The sequence below is a fragment of the Equus przewalskii genome, chromosome 20, assembly GCF_037783145.1.
Source record: "Equus przewalskii isolate Varuska chromosome 20, EquPr2, whole genome shotgun sequence".
In the NCBI taxonomy this organism is placed as follows: domain Eukaryota; kingdom Metazoa; phylum Chordata; class Mammalia; order Perissodactyla; family Equidae; genus Equus; species Equus przewalskii.
The window spans coordinates 57,354,597-57,375,593 of record NC_091850.1 but is presented as its reverse complement, the minus strand read 5'-3'; the positions used below and the strand labels follow the sequence as shown (position 1 = coordinate 57,375,593).

At 52.5% G+C, this 20,997-nt stretch overlaps 1 protein-coding gene across 3 annotated transcripts in view; it reads left to right on the top strand.

The window, feature by feature from the left end:
• The window catches only part of AHRR (aryl hydrocarbon receptor repressor), an 82,500-nt gene extending 63,789 nt beyond the window's left edge, over positions 1–18,711 (top strand). For all 3 annotated transcript variants that reach the window (XM_070587311.1, XM_070587312.1, XM_008534384.2), the window contains 6 exons: positions 4,953–5,082; positions 5,985–6,121; positions 8,720–8,919; positions 13,670–13,731; positions 13,996–14,137; positions 15,068–18,711. In XM_070587311.1, the coding sequence (XP_070443412.1) occupies positions 4,953–5,082; positions 5,985–6,121; positions 8,720–8,919; positions 13,670–13,731; positions 13,996–14,137; positions 15,068–16,106 (1,710 nt within the window). In that variant the 3' untranslated portion in view covers positions 16,107–18,711. The remainder of the gene's footprint in view (positions 1–4,952; positions 5,083–5,984; positions 6,122–8,719; positions 8,920–13,669; positions 13,732–13,995; positions 14,138–15,067) is intronic.
• The last annotated feature ends 2,286 nt before the right edge of the window (positions 18,712–20,997 follow it).

The window sequence follows — 20,997 nt, the reverse complement described above, 5'->3', positions numbered from 1 at the left end:
GCCAGGAGCTCCGCCACCGTGTCCGACTCCTGAAGATGCCGGGTCTTGGGAGAATGGGAATGAGTCATCATCCCTAAGACCCTGCTGGTGGACAGCACCAGGATGCGGACACCATGCGACCCCAGCCCCTAAATGGTGAAGCTTCGGCTTCCTCTCCTTGGTGGTGCGTGCAGGGCCTGAATCTAAAGACATGCGGTTTGGTCTGCCTTCACGTGCTCAGAATTTCTTTTAGTTTCAGTCACTGTGTCCTGAGTTGCCCCATGAGTTCTCCAGACAGTCCCAGGGCTGTCTGCTGTAACTCAGAGGTCTCACCTCAGGGTTTGGCTTCAGTGGTCAGTGCAGGTGACCTGCAGAGCAAATTCGAGTCCAGGTCTGAACTTGCTAATTGGGCTTTTGTTTTCTTGGAATTTGGTTATTTCCCTCCAAGTGTTAGAAGTAAAATAAAGTTTTGCCTTTTATTATAAGGAAATTATTCCCAAATGAAATTAAATCAGACATTGCCACTGGTGTATGCAAAATGTTTCATGGAGATATTAGAGCAGCTCTGTGCTGCTCTGGCTTCTTGTGCAGAGGCTTCACAGAAGGTCAGGAGCCCGCTGTTTCCCTGTGACCACAGTGAACCACAGCGTGACTACTGTCATCGTCTGCAAGCCCAGTGCTCCTTGCGATGAATAGATGGGCTATAGGTGTGTATTGTAGTTGTCACTGACATTTATTGATTCAAGAGTCATCCTTTCTCTCAAAGGTGAGCATCTCAGGGAGTTGTCCTGTGTTGGGGCAGTTGTGAATCCCACGGGTCAGGCAGCAGGTGCATGCTCTGCACGGGGGGCCCGTAGCTGCTGGGTCGAGCAGCTTGTTAAACTTGGTAATGCTGCTGTCTGAACTCCATAAATGATGGTGTAGAGCTAAAATAAAGATTGGCTTTACTTGATGGACGCCGTGTTTGCTTTTGAAATGTTTGAGGAATTGTTATATTATTCTCTCCCCTCCTTCTCGAATTTTTCCCACTATTTATTTCTCTTGACCTTGCTCTGCAGGAATCAGACTCTAGAAGGTTAAGAAAGACTGAGGGCGGTCATACGGGCCACACTAATTATTACACTCCAGAACTTTGTTTCTTCAACCTGAAAAATATTCACATTTAATACATCTCCAAGTTTGCCTTAGTCAGAAGTGCTTTTCGAGGTTTGTTTTTTTTTTTTTGAGGAAGATCAGTCCTGAGCTAACTGCTGCCAATCCTCCTCTTTTTTCTGAGGAAGGCTGGCCCTGAGCTAACATCTGTGCCCATCTTCCTCTACTTTATACGTGGGATGCCTCCCATGGCTTTTTGCCAAGCAGTGCCATGTCTGCACCCGGGATCCGAACCGGTGAACCCTCGGCCACCGAGAAGAGGAACGGGCGAACTTCTTAACCGCTGCACCACCGGGCCGGCCCCGCTTTTCCAGTTTTTATTGCCCCCTCCAGGTTCGTCTGTCTCTTGTTCTGGTTAAGCCGCAGACGCGCACCATGCATATTAAGCCCACGCATCCCTTTCGTTAATTGACGAAGGTGTATGGAGATGATGGACAGCGCAACCAGGGAAGCCCGTTGGCCACTCACCACCCTCCGGGGCTCGGCAACGCCTGGGTCACCTGTTAACGCTCGCGAGAGAAGGATGTGAGTCAGGGTGCCTGTTCATTAGTTTACTGTGAGAATTATGACTCCCCAGTGCTCAGAGTCAGCACAGTCTTTTCCTTTGGTCAAAACCATTGAGGGGAAAATGCCGTCTACAACAGGATGGAAACACCCCGGATTCTCAGTAACGCATTCAACCGGTGATATGCCAGAACTCCACAGAGAAAATATAAAACATTATCCAAAGAAACGAAAGAGGATTCAGATAAATTGAAGGATAGGCCCTATTCATGGATTGGAGGACTCAATATTATTATTATAAAGATGTCAGATCAAGCTACAGAATTAATGATATTACCATGAAAACTGAGCAGCTTCTCGGTGGAAATTGACAAGTGAATTGAGAATGCAGAGTAAGCCCGTCGGGGGAGCCGGGGAGCAGGAGTTAGGGTTACTAGGGGACTTAGGGTTCCAGAGACAAGGCTTCCTGTGAAACTAGCAGTTACAACGTGGTGGGATCACTGCAAGGGTGGACCGCAGACCCAGGAGACAACTGGATTCAGGGCAGACGCACACGCATAGATGTGGAGTGTGTGGTTCAGCTGGCCCTGCTGGACTGGGGGCTGTGGGGGTCTTTCAGGAAATGCCGCAGGGCAGAACAGATCCACATGGGAGGAAATGAAGCTTGACTCTTACCTTATGCCATGCACAGTAACTATGAGGTGGACGGTAGAAGTTTCTAGATGATAACAGGGCAGAGTTAGGAGAACTATGAGGAAAGATTTCTTCGACAGGACAAAAACCTCATCCACATGGAAGGACTGAAGAATCAGACTGTGTTAGACCCACTAAGAGAGCAGAGAGGCCAGCCAGGGAGGGAGGATGTTCGCAACGGGTACACCCAATAAAGCGCTCATGTCCAGAACAGAGAAGGAACACTGACAGATTGGCAAAAAGCTCACTGGAAATTTGTGAAAAATCACAAATAGGCCACAGATGCACACACACGACATGTATGTGCACACTCACTTGCATTTAAATACCAATAAATATCTGAGAAGATGCTCAATTTTATTAGTCTTCATGATGTGCAAATTAAAACCATAGTAAGAAACCACGACACATCCCCACAGCGGCTCAATTGAAAAAAGCTGAAAATGCCAAATGTTGGCCAGAACGAGAAGCAACTGGAAATTTTCTACACAGCCACAGCAGGTGTGTGTATTCGCACACAACTTTGGAAAACTGATGTTATCTTCTAAAGCTGAATCTCTGCGACCCCGTGACCCAGAAATTCCACTCCTGGGTGTGTACGCACAGAAGTGCACTCAGAGACACAGTGGCAGCCTTTGTAATGGGCTCAGATGGGAGACGCCCAGACAGCTATGAGCAGTAGAGTGGGCTGATCAGTCGTGGGACATTCACAATGAAATACCATCAACAAGAGGAGTGGAAGGCCGCCACACACGCAATGTGAGTGTCACCGTTGTGATGCTGAGCAGAGGAGACAGACACCAGAGAGCACAGCGCTGCATTCAGGTGCAGAACCAGCCTGCACCACCACCACCTCTGGGGAGGAGGTGGGGAAGGGGCTCTGAGATGCTGTGGTGTCCTGGTTCCTGACTGGGTGGTGTTCACATGGGGAAATCGTCAGGCTGTGTGTGTAGGACTTGGGCACTTTTCAGCCTACACATTATGCCTGAATCACGAAAGTTTATTAAGAAAGCATTGCTATAGGAAGTGCACTGTGATCGTAAAGTTGCCAGGTAAGACGGGAGCCGCCAGGTGAGGCAAGAGCTGCCTGCCCGGTGAGATGAGAACCATCAGGTGAGACAAGAACCACCAGCTGAGGTGAGAACCACCAGGTGAGGCGGAGCCGGTGGGTCTTGGGCTGGAAGGAAGGCCTGATACGTTCACTTGCACTGCGAGCTGGTCTCTGCCCGTTGGCCCCACGTGCACATCCAGAGACCCTGGCCCTGGACAACACTGACCAAGGGCAACACCCCTGCTGACCTGTGTCCACTCCTCTCGGTGAAGACATGTCGCCTTGGGCTGTGGGCACACAGGTGATGAGAGTCTGCCCTTGGAGCTGTGGTGGCCTTGGGCTGTGGGCACACAGGTGATGAGAGTCTGCCCTTGGAGCTGTGGTCGCCTTGGGCTGTGGGCACACAGGTGATGAGAGTCTGCCCTTGGAGCTGTGGTGGCATCCCTGCTCTACCTTCCTGAGGCTGCATCTTGTTTGACCCTCAGGGATCCCAAGGGGCCTTAGCCACAGAGTTACGGGCAACAATGAGGGTGGATCTCACCCACTCTGGGCCAGTTTACTGGTTACCTTCTTGAAAGATAACCCTGTTTCCAAAGTCTTGATTCTTCAGGAATTTCCCTCTACTAAGTTATTGTAATGATCCGTTTGGGAAATGATGGGAACTAGAAAGGTTTCAAGGAGAAGCCTTCGGTTCTGGAGAAGTGGCTGACCACCTGGCGGGTTCGTCAAGTGTTCTCAGGCTGGGCTCCCTGCGGGTCGTGAGTAGCACTCTTCAGTAGAGGAGGTCGCGGGGAGGGGTGCAGGGCCTCCTCATTCATCAACACACTGAGGACGGTTTTTACCGACAGTAACCACAGTTGTGTTCCACTGAAGCTGGTCTCTGTAGCCCGTGGGTGTGGCTCTGTGCCCCAGACTCAGCTTTCCAGTGTGGACCTGGTGCCATGAGCATCGGCCTTGGCATTTGGGACCCGAACAGGTGGGAGGAAGAGGACCAGAGAGAGGGCTGTGGACTGGTGAGTCCTTGCAGCATCCTGGAGGGTCACTGGCCAGGCCAGAGGTGCTTGGGAGAAGGAAGTCATTGGCCAGGCTCTCGCCTCACTGGGGACTCTCGTCTCACCTGCTGGCTCCCACCTCACCTCAGAGGGGTGCCTTCCCAGTGAACTGTGATTCAAGTATAACGCGGGGGTTGACACACAACTTGACGAATTCTCCGAGTCGCGGAGGGTCGCCAGTTTGGAGATGTTTGGAGAAGAAGTATCTTGGCCCCAGAAGGCGTTTGGTGTCTGAGCCGCCTGCTCTGCCCGAGGGCTCTGCCTGCCGGGTGGGTGGGAGGTCAGGCACCAGCAGCATGCCCGGCTCTGCACCTCGTGCGTTGGACACCTGGTGTTCCAGGCTGCGTGGACATCCTCCCAGGAGGGAGTGTCTCGAGGCCACACTCCTGTCCTTCCACAGACCTTCTCTCCTTGGCTGTGGCTTGCTTTTGACAGATGGATGAGACACTTTGTGGTTATTGATCACTGGAATAAAATGTGAAAATTCACTTAGAGCTGAAATGACTTTTGCAATGTTTCAGACGGATGTGATGCACCAAAACATCTACGACTACATCCACGTGGATGACCGTCAGGACTTCTGCCGGCAGCTGCACTGGGCCATGGACCCTCCCCAGGTGGTGTGTGGGCAGCCGCTGCGCTCGGAGACAGGTGGGTCCAACTGAGGCGTGGCACTTTGTGTGACTGCATGGTGCTTTCTCTTCCTCCCTTCCTTTCACACTGAGTGCAGTGACGACCCGTCCTCATGGACCTCCTCCCACACGCCCCCACCGTCTCCAGTGCGCCCCTACGCGCCTCCCTGGCTGCTTCTCTGCTCAGTGAGGCGTGAGACCACCTCGCCAAGAAGCAGCAATACTTGTCTCTTGGTTTGCAAACTGCCCCCCAAGACGCACATCTTCCAGGAAATTCCTTTGGCTATGTTAGATTTATGTGAAAAAAGCCCCAAAAGATTGTTGTCTGTTCAGAGACGTTGCCCGTTCTGGGCAAGACTGCCTGCAAAGCACCCCCAGACACGCTCCACAGGCGCAGCTCCATGGGGAATGGGAGTGCGAGGGGACAGGACATCGGGCTGTGAGGGGATGGGGTGCTGTCCACGGGCATCCCTTGCAGGAAGAGTCGATCCTCTCACATGTCTCCCCAGAAGTTGTAAACAAGTCAAAAAAGTTTACAGCATAGCCTCACACAACAGCACGACTTACCCCTAAAGTTGAGTGAAAAAAGAAACCCCTGGTGCCGACACAGCAGCGTTTTATAAAACTCAAACCAGCAACACTAAACAACTGATCTATCATGATACATGAACTCTCCTAAAAGGACGTTTTTAAGGGCAAAGGACAGTGAAGACAAATGGTCTCTGCGGGGGTGGAAGAGAGGCGGGGGGCAGGGAGAAACACCAGCTGTGTGCCCGTGGGCATGCGGCACAGGCGTGTGTTGTGTGTGTGTGATGTGCTCACCGCTTGCTGTTACACGTACGACACACTTATCAGAGTGTCTTTACGGTTTCTCTCCGTCTCGCCTCCCGGCCACATGGCTGCCTGTGCCCACCTGGGCAGGAGAGGACGCCGTCCTGGGAAGGCTGCTCAGGGCCCAGGAGGGGGGTGCGGGTTCGCCCACGGAGTACTCGGCCTTCCTGACCCGCTGCTTCGTCTGCCGCGTGCGCTGCCTGCTGGACAGCACCTCGGGCTTCCTGGTGAGTGAGTGGGTCGGGCGGGGGATCCCTGACGTCTGGGATGTGTTCCTGCACTCCGCCTGGTGCAGAAGGAATACAGGGACCAGGGAGGGCTAGGAGGCGCTCACCTCGTCCTTGTACAGCAGGGCTGAGCGGGACGAGAGGACAGCGGAATGTGAGGTCTGGGATGGACAGATGACAGGACAAGACGACATAGTTAAAATCTGCAGTAGTTTATACTGTGGTGGGTTATTCACATTCAGTTGTACTTTTAGAACCTATTCCTGGTGCACCCCACATCCTGCACATGGAGCCCACCCAGAACTGAGGATCAGGAGAGCCTCAGATCTGAGAATATGTCTCTGCCAGGCGTTTTGGTTTTAATCTCTTCTCTTGCAAATAGATAGCTGGGGTTTCCAGTCTCTTGTTTGGCCATTTCCTCTCCCAGCGCCTCACTGAAAGGGAGGAGGGGAAGGAGGAGCCATCCTCCTCAGTACAACAAAACAGAGCCCCCAGCCCACCTCAGCCCTCCGCCCACCTTGCAGACCCCAATGCCTGTATCCTTCTCCAGAACCTCTGCCACCCCCCTCCCCAGCCTGTTCGCAGAGTCTCCTGGGTTACAGCTCTCCCAGCAGCCCCTATGCCCCCATCCTTGTGGCAGTAATGCAACACCTGACCCTCTGGCCCCAGGACTCTTGGGCCTTTGGGCTCAGCTTCTGGTCCATCATGGATGTGTGTAGAGGTGCCCCACTCCCACGACCACCACACGCTCCTCCCCAGCCCCACCTAGGCTGTGGGTCCCTGGCGGTCTGTCTCATCCACCTTGACTTTGGGGCCTTCTGGGGGGTCCATCTTCCCACCTGGGCTGTGGGTCCCCTGGAGGGACGAACCCCTGATGTTTGGTGTTTGGCAGGAAATTGTAAAACAAAGCACTGAGTAGAGGAAACAAACAAAAGAAATTAGTTTGAAAAGTGTCCGTCTTATTTCACTGCACACACATGAAAGGGCTCTGGCACCCAAGATGAGTGTGCTGAGAACAGGCCAGTGTGTAATGCAACATTTGCACAACTCCTGGGCTCTTCCCAGCTCTACCCCGTGGCTGTGTGAAAGCCACCCTGTCCCCACAGTCTGCACAAGATGCACGACAGCCCAGTGTTAGAATTTCAGGGTCTTGGAGGTCTAGTTGGCATTAGGTTAGTAGCTTGAAATCAGCTATGGTGGGAATGTTTACACCAAAGAAATTGGTAAACACTGGAAGTGAGGGCTTTTGTCTCTGGAGAGTTGGATCTTAAACATATCCCAGTACACCACTGCTTTGAATCCACCACACCAAGCTGGTGACTGGGTGCTTTGTGAGTGTTTCTTCGTTCAATAAATCCAGAGACAAATGGAGAGATGGACAGATGGATGGGTAGGTGGATGGAAGGATAGATGGATGGACAGATGGATGGAGGGATGGATGGATGGATAGTGGATGGAGGGATGGATGGAGGGATGGATGGGAGGAGGGAGGGATGGAGGGAGGGATGGAGGGATGGGAGGATGGATGGATAGATGGATGGATGGGAGGATGGAGGGATGGATGGAGGGATGGATGGAGGGATGGAGAGATGGATGGATGGGAGGATAGATCGATCGATGGATGGAGGGATGGATGGGAGGATGGATGGATGGATGGATGGAGGGATGGAGGGATGGATGGAGGGATGGAGAGATGGATGGATGGGAGGATAGATCGATAGATGGATGGAGGGATGGATGGATGGAGGGATGGATGGAGGGATGGAGAGATGGATGGAGGGATGGATGGGAGGATGGATGGATGGAGGGATGGATGGATAGATGGAGGGCAGGATGGATGGAGGGATGGATGGATGGATGGATAGATGGACAGCAGGATAAATGGATGGATGGAGGGGTGGATGGTTAGGAGGATAGATGGATGGGAGCATGAATGGACAGATGGATGGATGGGATTAGGATATGGAGAGAGTGGGGTCACGTTGTGGAGTCATTCTTCCTTGAAGACACTTAGTAACTAACTCAGTTAGGATTAGCTTTTCCATTGCAGAGAGATCTTTTATTTTCTTTTATCACAAACTCCTAAGTTGCTTGCTGGCTTTTTAACTCTTGCTAGATATTCTAAACAAAATCAGGTTGTGTGTTAAGTCTTATGATCATGAATGAAGGGATGATGACTTGGAAATGGAGGGTTAAAGCTGGAACCATCCTCAGAGATTATCTACTCCAGCAAATCCTCCCCGGGGGCTGGCTGATGGCTCTGCCACAGGTCAGTGACAGCCCTGGTTGACGTACATTCACGCCTACTGTGTAAGGGTCAGCTCACGCACCCACACACCCGTGAACGCCCACATGAGAACATGCTTGTCAGTTAAACAATATTACACAGACTCCAGAGGAGCCCGTGAATGATTCTGAAGGCCTGGGAGAGTACATGTCCCAAGGAGGCGAAGTATGGAAGAAGTGTTCGTTCGTGTCTCCTTAGAGACTCAGGATAAGACTCTGCTTCTATCCCTGAGAATTCGAGTTTCCTGTCCTTTGACAGTGTTGCTAATTTGCTCTGTGAACCTGCTTTCATTTCTGTCTTTAAAACACCAGACGATGCAGTTTCAAGGAAAACTGCAATTCCTGTTTGGACAGAAAAGGAAGGCACCCTCGGGGACCGTCCTGCCCCCACGACTCTCCCTCTTCTGCATCGTGGTACCTGTGCTCCTGCCTTCCGTGGCAGAGATGAAAATGAAGAGTGCATTTTTGAGGGCGAAGCACAGGGTGGACATCTCAGCAACAATGGACACAAAGTGAGTAAGGGCCCCCTGGGCAGCTGCACTCACCACGGGTTCTTGAAACAGAGCGTCTCGACACTGAGCATTTCTGTCTATTCCACAAGCAATAAAATGAGAATCTTGGTGTTGTAAAGCTGGTACATTATGTAGGAAACAACTATTAGAAGGAAGAAATGCTTCTAAACTAATATTTGTGAAGTGTGGCACCAAACACCGCCTGCAGCGCTTGTTCCTAACTCTTCCAGTTACGGTCTCAAAATGAGCACCCTGAGCCCATGTCCACTGTGGGGGATGCGAGTCCAGGGGCCGCAGCCTCTTCTCTTTGCTGTCCCACCCTCACACACAGCACTCACCACTGGGACAAAGGCCAGAGACAGATGTCCCCAGATGGCGGAGACCCAGCACGGCTGCCCCACTGCCCATGCAGAGTACCCTCAGCTTTTCGGTAGTGGGTCACCTTGCACTGAGTTTCCTGGGTGACTCACGTCTGTGGTTTCTTGGCATGGTCAGATCTGTGTTGCACAAATCAGTCTCTTGGGAACGATTTAAGATGTTGTGCGTATGTAAACCATGTTTTCCAACTGTGTGGAAAGACACCTTGTGAGTGAGACCCGGGGAGAAGGGAGGTGGGGAGGCCTGAGATGTGACTTTTGTCTCCCCCAGTGGAATGTGCAAGACGCCTTCCCCACATGGGTCACAGGTGCAGGCTGTCAAAAGACCCCTGAGTCCCCAAGCCACTTTTCTGTCCCTTAGTGACTGTCCCCACAGTGGAGCTCAGCCGAGCCAGCAGCTGCAGAGGAGCATCCCCACTGGGCCCTGCCTCCAGCTCATGGGCTCCAGGGGGCCTCAGCCAAGACCCAACAGGGCTTGAAACAGAGAGCTCAGAGCAGCACAGCTTTCCAGCTACACCAGCAGAGTCCCCTCCGAGGGCCAGGGGGCACTCTCCAAGAGGGAGCCTTCTCAGCACTGTCCTTCTCACTCCTTCTGCCCCAAGTGCCTGTCGGGTGTCCCCCCAGCCACCTGTGACCCACAGTGGGCTTCCTTCACTCACAGAGTGCAGTCACATGAGTTTGCATCATGCCTTTTGACGCAGGGCATCTCGGCTCGCCCAGGGAACGCACAGGCCTGGCATCTCCTTTGGGAACACCTGTCCCCCTCTCCTGCCTCCTGCTTGCCAGGAAAGCCTCCACCAGTGCCACCTCCTGGGTTACTGCCTTGTTGGGCCCTTTCAGGAGGCGAGCGCACAACGCACCCCTTTCTGCCCTCCCTGACCTGGGAATGTCTGGGCTTTGGGCTCCCCGTGCCTCCTCCAGGGCGGTGCCATCTGCCTAAACCACCATCAGATGGGATGGGGGTCTGAGCGCAGAGCGGGGGCTGGGCCAAGCCAGCCTGCCCCTTTGTCTGTGACAGCCCCAGCCTCCGGTCCTTGACTGTGGGTTTTAGATCTGGGACTCAACAGGATCCCACGTACTTGCTTCCCCTCCCTCTGCCTGTCCCTTCAGTTCGGTGTAGGTGCTTCTGTGTTCTCACTCACACCATCAGTGGGAACATCACGTCCACCAGGACCCACTTCTTAGCCCTGAGTTCTGTGGAAGGGTCCTGGTTACACACCTGCTGACAGCCTGATGCCCCAAATGGGGGCCTGTCCATAAGGAATATGAGGGCTCTGTGACCTAGTCTAGGGAATTCCTGCGCACCTTGTACACGGTGACACTGGGAGGGGAGGAAGGGCCCCAGTCTTCTCTCTGCAGTCCCCAGAGCCACCTGCAGGCCCCTCCTGTCTGGTGGGTGTGAGTGTCCATTCCTCTTCAGTGGCCACGATTCACCGTTGATGTCCTCAAGCTGACCATTCAGACAATTAGAAAACCTGACAACAGCCGCTTCTATGCTGTGCTCTGGGTTCTTGAGATGCTTGCTCCTGTTTCTGCTCCTGAGGACATGGTTGCCTCAGGTCTGCAGGTGGAGCCGCTGCCTTGGTGGCATAGGCACCCCCCGCCCCCCGACAGTCTCGCCGTGTGCAGGGAGGGAGGCCCAGGCCGTCCTCTGGGTGCCCTGACCAGGCTAGCGTGCTAGGACAGCAGTTTTCTGGAGCATTTTAAAATTAAATATACATGCCTCATTTTTAAAAATATAAAATGTCATAAAATATAAGGGAGGGAAAGCAGAATACTCAAGGGAGAAAACTATAAAAACAAGAGAGATAGCAAGTGATCAATGTGAAGGTGTGCAGAGCGAGGAGGTCATTGCGCGGGGCCAGCCCACTCCTGCAGAGTTCACTGTGACGTCAGCTGCCTGCCGGGCGAGCCCTCCGCACCTGGGTCTCGCCACCGGGACTCACGCCCTCATCCCCTGAAACACTCTCCATCTGCATTTACTGTCGCAGAGTTTTCTGTATTTTTAAGCTGTTTTGGCTTAATAATTGTAATTGAAACTCACAGGAGGAGATTTCTCTTTTCTGTATTGTTTCCAGCTCTACAAACAAGGTAGAGGAACACGCTCCCCTCCCATCTCTTTTCTGAGGGGTCCTGCTGCCCCCTGGTGCCCGTTCGGGGAAGTGCAGGCTGGCTGCACAGGTGCTCAGGCGTGGGGGCAGCAGGTGTGGGCTCCGGGTCACCCTACTCCTCTGTAGGCAGATCTGCCCACCTGGGATGGCTCGCGAGGACCAGTGCAGCAAGGGATGTGAAGCTGGCACGTGTAATGAGAGCTCAGTCAGTGCAGACATACTGTCCAGAGTGGTACTGAAACTCAGAGGGGAAGACAAAGCCCCAGCGGAGAATGCTGGCTCCCACCCAACATTTTGAGAAAGGAGCAAATCACTTCTCTCAGCTTCCTAGTTTTTTTTGGAATTACCTCCTGCTCTGAGCCGGATTCATAAGCCAACTTTGAGCACATACGTGGCCTTCACCTCTGAGCTTGGAGATGGCGTAAGAGGCAAACCCAGAGAAGATGCCCTGAGAGGCTGCTCTAGAAGGCCCACGGTCATCCCCCAGACACGTCCTCCACAACTTTTCCTGAAGGGATGTGGGGACGTGTCTTTCACTTCTAACTGTTCACAGAATATGTATGTGTGAACCTTCCTACTCGCTAAAATTTATGTGTGTTCTAACATCAACACCCAGGGGCTGTTGCAGCCAATCCTAGACATGCACGTCGTGGCAAAAATTTGAGCCACTCGATGGATGCTCATGTTCCCAGCTGAGGGCGACGCGCCATCCTCTTGTCTCAGTTCTGTTTCTGTTCTTGCCACGCTTCTCTCATCTCTAGTCTCCCGTCTCTGTTCTTGACTCTAATCTCTCCTCTCTGTTCTCAGTCTCTGTTCTCTTATCTCTATTCTCTTGTCTCTGTTCTCATCTCTGTTTCATCTCTGTTCTCATCTCTAGTCGCTCCTCTCTGTTCTTTCGTCTCTGTTCTCTCATCTCTAATCTCTTATCCCCATTCTCTCCTCTGTTCTCATCTCTAATCTCTCGTCTCTGTTCTCATCTCTAATCTCTCATCTCTGTTCTCATCTCTAATCTCTCATCTCTGTTCTCTTCTCTGTTCTCTTGTCTCTATTCTCAGTCTCTGTTCTCCTCTCTAATCTCTCATCTCTGTCCTCTCCTCTCTGTTCTCATCTCTCGTCTCTGTTCTCTTGTCTCTGTTCTCTCCTCTGTTCTCCTGTCTCTATTCTCAGTCTCTGTTCTCATTTCTAGTCTCTCATCTCTGTTCTCTTGTCTCTGTTCTCTCATCTCTAATCTCTTATCCCCATTCTCTCCTCTGTTCTCATCTCTAATCTCTCGTCTCTGTTCTCTCATCTCTAATCTCTTATCCCCATTCTCTCCTCTGTTCTCATCTCTAATCTCTCGTCTGTTCTCATCTCTAGTCTCTCATCTCTGTTCTCATCTCTAATCTCTCGTCTCTGTTCTCTCCTCTCTGTTCTCATCTCTAGTCTCTCCTCTCTGTTCTCATCTCTAATCTCTCATCTGTGTTCTCCTCTCTGTTCTCATCTCTAATCTGTCATCTCTGTTCTCGTCTCTCATCTCTCACCTCTGTTCTCTTCTCTGTTCTCTTGTCTCTATTCTCAGTCTCTGTTCTCCTCTCTAATCTCTCGTCTCTGTTCTCTCCCCTCTTGTCTCAGCCCCTTTTGTCTCAGCTCTCCTCCAGATGTGACTGGAGGATGGAGCGGTAGGGCAGTGAGTGCAGGAAGCCCTGGCTCTGAGGCCAGCTGGACGAGCTTTGAATCCCACTACTGCACCCGCCAATGGCTGGCCTCAGGCAAGTCATTTAACCCTTCTGAGCCTCTGTTTTTCTTTCGAAAAATATGATAGAATCGACCAGGATGAGTTGCCTTAGGATTTAAGATTATAAGGTCTGTGAGATGTGTATTTGGGTGGGGGGGGGCGGTGTGCATACGCTCCCCTGGGGCAAGGGTTCATATTCACTGAGTGTTCACGGTGACTTTGCAGAACATAACTACTGCAAATCACAAGAATCAACTATATTTTCATTCTGGCCATCCAGAAAAAAACAAAAGCACTGAAATCATCCCTTGTGTACATCTACTTCTGAAGCAAATACACTAGCCCTTTATTGGCTTGAGAAGTTACATGAATTAGAATTTTCAGCAAATCTGTAACTGAGAAAAGGCTTTACAATCTACAAAAAATTAAAACTGTGAGTTATTGTTGTCTTCTGCTCTCATCATCAGTAGTACCTGCCACGTTGTTAATTTGTACCATCAACACACATTTAATCTACACTCTATCTTGCTGTTATCTATTCTTCACAGGGCAAAAACTACCACCAGTCTGTGTGAATCAGAATTGCACGGAAAACCCAGTTACTTAGCAGGTACTTTTTAAAATTCACTGTCTCATCTTTTTCAAATGGGTAGATGTGTCTCTGTCCCTTGGAGGGCTCTCCGTGCCCCTGGAAACCGTGGCGTATTCCACGGAAATGCCCTTTTGGAGGGCGTTGGCGTTTGTTGGCTGACTGCCTGTTCCTGTGGGCCCTGGTCTGTGCATTTCTGAGGAACTCGATGAGTCACATTGCCTGAGAACAGGACGCTGTTCAGTTCACGCAATGACAGCTTTTCGTTTCTCTAAATCCTGACAGGAAGGAGCAATGGGGAAAACAGCATTTCGGTGTTCAGGACACAGACCGATGCTGGCCACTGGGCCCGGGTTCCAGCCAGGGCCTCATGCCTGTGCCTCAGGGGTGGCTCTGACCTCATCTTTGACCCTGAGGGAGCCGCAGGGTAAGTGGCACCTCACAGCCCAGTGTTGAGAAAGAAAAGAGTGACTGGTGGCCAGTCTGGTGGCCTGGACCATGACAGCTAAACCTCCCTCTTAGTGACACCTGCAGACACATGCCGAGCATGCCCAAACACGCTTCTCACCCTAGAAGTAGTCACTACATGTCTGGGAACTGGCCTGGGGCAGCGGGGGCTTCAGCCAGGGCTCTCAGGACCTCTGGGCTCACCCTTCACCTGTGGCCTGGACCCTCAGTGACCTTCCTGTCCTCCACACTCACCTTTGCTCGGAAACCCCCTCCACCTCACACCCTCCCCTCCCACAGGGCCCCTGCCTGCCCCACCTGGGCTCTGCCGGCTCCCTGACCAGTGGGCCTCCTGTCAGAGGACTGGCCTGGCCACGTAGGTGCTGGGCTCTGTCCTGCCCTCCCAGTCACTGTCTCCTCCATCACCACAGGTGCCAGCCCTGATGCCGCACAGTGTCCTGAGCACAGTGGCAGCATGGCCATTGACAGGGCTTAGCGCACAGAGATGGCCAAAGGCTGTGTCTGCTGTAGTTTGACAGGGCTGTTTGCACCCAGGACCCCCGCCCCCCCAGTGTTAATAGCAGTGTGTCTGATCCTTGACATGTGGCCTGTGCCTCTCAGAGATACCTCCCTGGGAAAGGGTGGATGGCACACACATTCTGCGCCCCACTCGCCCCTGAGCCCTTGGAGCCCTGCCCGGTGTGGGGAGGCTGCGGGAGGGTCATTACAGGAAGGGCGGATGCTGGCACCGGCATCCTAGGGCTGCTGGGCAGGTGAGAGCGGCGGCCATGTGCCATGGGGCATGGCACATGGCAGGCCTCACAGGTACAGCTGTTTCACCCCTAGAGGCCCCAGCCAAGGAGGTCAGCCAATCGCCATCCTGCTCTGACGGGCCACCTCCTCTCCGCAGGGACAGGGGAGCAGAGGAGCTCGGGAGGGTGTCCAGTGGCTCCTCCAGCACGAGGGGGCAGAAGGAAATACATAGTTACAACTGCCACTTGGAGACCTCCGCACCCGGGAAGCACCTGAATTGGACAACAGGGAAACACGGTCAGGATGGCACCCAGCTGAAGCTGGAACCCAGCAAGCGTGATCTGTTCTCCGTGCGTGCTGTGCCTCACGGTTCCTGCATGCCCTACCTGGGCGTCCAGGGCACCCTCCATGCCAGTGGCGTCACTGCTTTCAGGAATTCACCCAGCTCTCACCCAGCGAACCATTCCCCCAGTGCATACGGCAGCCGGACAAGCAGAGCCTTGCGGGACCGCGGTCAGGGCCAGGGGCACCCTCCCACCAGCTGCCCCTTCCCCCAGGGGAGCCTGGAGAATGGGCTCCCTCAGCCCGCAGCACAGCATCTTGCAGTGGGGGGCTATTCTACCGAGGATGCCAAGTTGCGAGGTGTGCCGATGCCCCCAGGAGCCCTGTGCAACACCATGTTGTCACTTGATGTGCCCATCAAGATGGAGAGTGACTCTGGGTCCGAGGATACAGCAGATGGCTACTCTGTGTCCCCAGGCCGCATGTGGCTGGGAGCCAGTGAGGTGGCCAAGAGACAGCTGGTCACTTTCCCTACCAGGATGCACCTGAAGTCAGAGCCAGACCCCAGGCACCACTGCTACACCCCGCATATGGGGCATGGCCTGCTGGGGGCTCACCCCAGACCCGGCAGGGAACTGGCCCCGTTCCACCCCACACAGTGTGCCTGCCTGGAGCACATGCATGGTCTTCCCGAGCCGGAGCCCCCGCCCGGCCTCTGTGCGCGGGGCCCCCTGCCCCCGACTCTGGGCTGTGACTGCAGAGCTCCTGGAGCTGCACCCGTCGTCAAGCGTGAGCCCCTGGACTCGCCCTCATGGGGTCCTCACAGCCAGGGTGGGGTGCCCGGGGTGTTCCCCAAGAGTGGCTTGGCAACACTGATGCCGCCCAAGGCCTCTGAGTGCACTTTCCTGCCATAGAAGGGGCATTTCTAAAAACTGGCGTCTGTCCGCGCTCAGATTTACCCCTCAGCCGGGGCGGGGTGCAGGCCAGAGCCTCTCTTAAGCAACACTCTGCAGAGTTGCACAAGTCCAGTCCCATTACATCTGGAGCAATGCAACAGTGTATTCTGTATTTTGTAAAATATCATGGAAGTTCTTAAATGCAAAGTGGTTTTAAGTCTGTTCAAGTAGGATAGTATTTCTCTTCGAGGAATTAAAATTTTTCTGAAAGCAGCCAAAGTGAGACATGTTGGCCTGGTGGGCAGGACTCCATGCTCCAAGAGGTGGCAGTGAGTGCAGGCTGACCAGCAATCATGTCTGCCGTGTGGTTTCCAGGGGCCCCACACCCACCTCCCAGCTTCCCTGCCTGGCTGTGAAGGGAGATCGACGCCTGCATGGAGTGGATTTCAGAGAGCAGTCACACCCTTGGTATTCCACTGCCCAGACAATAAATTAGGAACATAACTCACTGAGCTACAGGTGACCATGTGCCCATCCATGGAGGGAATCTAGAAAGTTCCAGGCAGGAGAGGTGTCAGCGCCAGGTCCTGCACTCACTACAGTATGCAACATGTGCTCTACGACTCCACAGCGGAGTTTGAGGCCATACTTGGAGTGGAAACTGACAGGATAATATCCTGTTCCTTCTGGAAGTTTCTCTGGTGTTTGTAATGGGCCTCTGAAGATGGTTTATGCTAATCTGTCTCAGCACATCATGTGACTTGGAGTTTACAGAGTCTGGGTTTGGAAGTGCAGTCACACGCTGCATAGCAACGTTTCAGTCAATGAGGGACTGTCTATGACGGTGGTCCAGGAAGATTAGTCCCACGGCGCCTAGGTGTGTAGTAGGCTGGACCGCCTAGGTTTGTGTATGTCACTCTATGATTTTCACACAACGATGAAATCGTATAACCATGCATTTCTCAGAACATCTCTGTGTTGTTAAGTGACCCATGGCGTATAGAAAAGTACAAAACGTGGAGAAAAGAAATAGGAAGCGGACTTGTCTTGCTCTCTTGTTGACTGTCTACAGTTTTTCAAATGAGGATTCCAATCGCCGTCTCAGGAAGAATTATTAGAGACAGGGCAGACAGGTGATGTTTTTAAACAAAGTTGTAAAGGTAACTACCTTCTGGTGTAGGAAATTTAGATACAAGAGCATAAATCATAAAGCAGAGGGGCCGGCCCCATGGCCGAGTGGTAAAGTTCGCGCGCTCCGCTTTGGCGGCCCAGGGTTTCGCCGGTTTGAATCCTGGGTGCAGACCTAGCACCACTGATCAGGCCATGCTGAGGTGGCATCCCACATAGCAGAACCAGAAGGACCCACGATTAAAATATACAACTATGTACTGGGGGGCCTTGGGGAGAAGAAGAAGAAGAAAAAAAAAAGAAGATTGGCAACAGATGTTGGCTCAGGGCTAATCTTTAAAAAGAAAAAGTGGAGGTCGCCCAGAGTCCCCACCCAGAGATGGCACTGCACCTTCCTGGCGACCCCACCCCACTGGTGCATTAGTGCAGGGGGTGCACCAGGCATGGAAATCACCCCAAGCAGAAGGAAGCAGCAGTGGGGAGCTCTTGGGGTCAAGTGCCCCTGTGGCTGGGCCCAGCTGTGCTGGGGGGTAGACTCCTCCTCCTCAGGGACAAGGGCATGTGCCCTCTAAGTTCACCTCCACCTGGGAGTCTCAGTATTGCATGCATGTAACATGTAACTGGGAAAACAAGGGACTGAAAGGAAGGAGCTCTGAGACGTCACTGCATATTTGCACACCATAGCCAGATCCCAGTGTAACCAAAGAGGAGCTGCCAGCGTGAGCCTCACGTGAGGTTAGCACACAGCTGTCCCTGCCCACAAGGGCCACCTGGCTGCCTGCTCCCCGACACTCAGTGCAGCCCTCTGCACTCACTCTTCTGGGACCATGGGCACCATATTGGCCATAGTTGGTGGGCGGGCAAGTCACGCTTTGTTGATGTGGACTTCAGCATCTGGACATCAGCTCTGCTTGGAGATGCCCATCATGCTCAGGGCCCAGGTCCTGGAGCCCCGGTCCCTCCTCTGCTGGGTCAGCATCAAAACTTCCCTGAATGAGCACTTTCGTGATTTTTACACCCATGCCCCTCCTGAGAAGTTGTATGGGGAGGATGCTGATAGATGTAGAAGGTGCAGATGTGGTAATTTCTGCTTTAGAATGTCATTATCAGTACTAATTACAAGCTTATGTGTTCCTGTGGTCTGTAGCTTTTGCCTATATAGCCGAAAAGATTAAAATCAAGTATAATGTGGGAATGGGATGGAAGGGAGGCGATAAATACAAATTATATTTTATATTTTTGCAGTTTCTTCTGGAAGAAAAAAGTTTTCAATATCTAGACAGATGTTGAAATTTTTTAAATGGATACTCTATAATGTAGCTTTTTGTACTGTTTTCTCAGTGCCTTTAGAAAGAGCTTTCAAATATATTTCTGATACTGTGGTTTGTATTAAATTTGCAATATTGGTGTAAAATAAATCACATGTTGATAGTATTTACCATAAATGGAAACATCTACTTGATTTTCCAAATGAAGTCACTTTATTTCCTTTGAAGTGTGTGTTGGTTAATTTACATTCTGAGACAGTCCTCCACCACTAGATGCCAGGCAGTAATAAAGAGAAAATAGACATGCTGGAGCCGGAAGTCACAGGAGGAGGGAGACCCACCCAGCCACGTCCTTGCTGTGGGCCCTGCAGCACTTTCTCCTCTGCCCACCAGCCCCTCTCCCGCCATCACTCAGGGTTGGGGGACCCTCCCAGGTGCCTTCAGGACACCCCAGGCTCGGCCTGTCCTGTAGGGAGCAGATGTCTGGTTCCCGTGTGTGTGGGGGACCCTGAGGGGTCAGCCCCACCCAGCCCAGGACTTGGTGGCAGGTGTGTGGGAAGGGGCAGGGGGTCATCAGGGCCCACACAGAGACCCCTCCCAGGCCCAGGAAGTGGTGTTTTCCTTTCCTTTGGTCAGAGAACACTCCCCAAATTGAAGACACGTCAGTGCCCTGAGCAGAGCTCGGATCTGCCCCTGCTGAGAAGGTCCAGCCCTGACCAGGCTCCTCTGCATCCTCAGACTCCAGTGTCCTTCTCAGGGGAGGCCAGGCCAGCCTACCCCCATCTGCTGGGTCTAATCCAGCCGCTCCAGCCCTCGTGGCCGCCTGCCTAGCCTGCCTTCCCCCATGCCCTGCCCCGCACCCCACGCCCCCTACTCCCCCCCATGCCCTCCCCATCTTATCCTTGCTCTTTAGTCTTTAGACTCATGGGTGTTGAGACCTGTACATGGAGATCCCTCGTTTTCACTCCCTCAGATGACTCTACCACCACTTATCTGCTCTGCGGACAGACATGTGGGTCAATTCCAGACTTCCTCTACCCGCCCAGCAGCTGCCCACCCGCCTGTGTGCTTCTGCAGGACGGAGGACAGTCCTGAGAATGCTGACAACAATACACCTTTGCTCACTAGCTGCTGCCTAAGTATCCTCCACAGGGGTCCTGCCACTGTGCATGTGTCTCAGTACGTTTGGGCTGCTATAACGAAAGTGCTGCACGCTGGGCAGCTTAGCAACAACAGACATTCATTTCTCAAATTTCTGGCGGCTGGAAGTCTGACATCAGGGTGCTGGCATGGTTGGGTGAAGCTCCACTTCTGGGTCACAGACGTCTCGCTGTGTCCTCACTGGTGGATGGGTGAGGCAGCTCTGTGGGGTCTCTCCCCGTGTGTGCATGGGGGAAGGGGTGCAGACAAGTGACCACAGACCACCTAAGTTCTGCAGCCTAGCGAAGGGGACAGGTGCTGTGTAAATAGATTAGCCAGGCGGGGGTAGCCCACGTGGTGATTTGTGAGCAAAGCTGCGCTGGGAGGCAGCATCTGAGCCAAGACCTGACGTCAAGGTTGTGGGCCCAGCAGCCAAGGCTTCGAGTGGGGATGACCCTGGGCTGTGGTTTGAAGGTTGAGTGGGCTGCAGGCAGGAGGGCCCCCAAGACCCCCCTAAGGACTCCAGTCAGCCACCAGCAGACACCCCCAGCCTGGTTTCTTCCCTAAGTGTGCAGCTCCAGCCTTTCCTGTGCCTCCTGCACTTGCTTGTCCTTTCCTGAACTTTTTATTGCAGTTCTTTTTATATGCAGGATAGCAGCATTTCGTCAGTTATGCATTTTCTCTCGGTTTGTGGCTTGTCTTTCATTTAAGGATTTTTTAAAAAATCAGATGAGTTTAAACTTTTAGCATAGCAAATAGTCATTCTTTTTCTTTATGGCTTATGTGTTTTGCATCTTAAGAAAATCTCTCTGACAGTGCCTTTGACATAAAGCTCATTTTGTCTGATATTAATATTGCCACACCAGCTTTCTCGGCCTGACTGGCTGGTGTGCAAACCCCATCCACGCCTAACCATCCTGTTCCTTTATGTTTTAGATGTTTTTCTTATACATAACTTTCACTGTTTTAAAATCCATTTACTGTGTTCTGATAATTGGTGTATTCAAACATTTCTACCTCTTCTTTTGGTTTCTCGTTACATATGATCCTTTGATGTTTCTTCCCTTCCTACTGTCCCTATGGGATTGCTTGTGTTCTCTCTGTTCCTTTCCCCTATTTGCTTGGAAGTTACAATTCTGTTTTATTTCTTCAGTGGTTACCATTAACATGCGCATTTAGCAAAGTCTAAGTTGGAGCTGATCAAGATCTCTATTCTCCCAAGAACAGACAAGGGTCTCTGGACACAGGAGCACGCCGCCTCACCCCCACTTTACTGATGCCGAGGGTGGGGAGGCCTCTCTAGACATGTTCCTGGTTTGCTTCTGCCAAGGGGCGAGTTTCATTAAGAGCCTCTAGGCTGAGGAGGGGTTAGG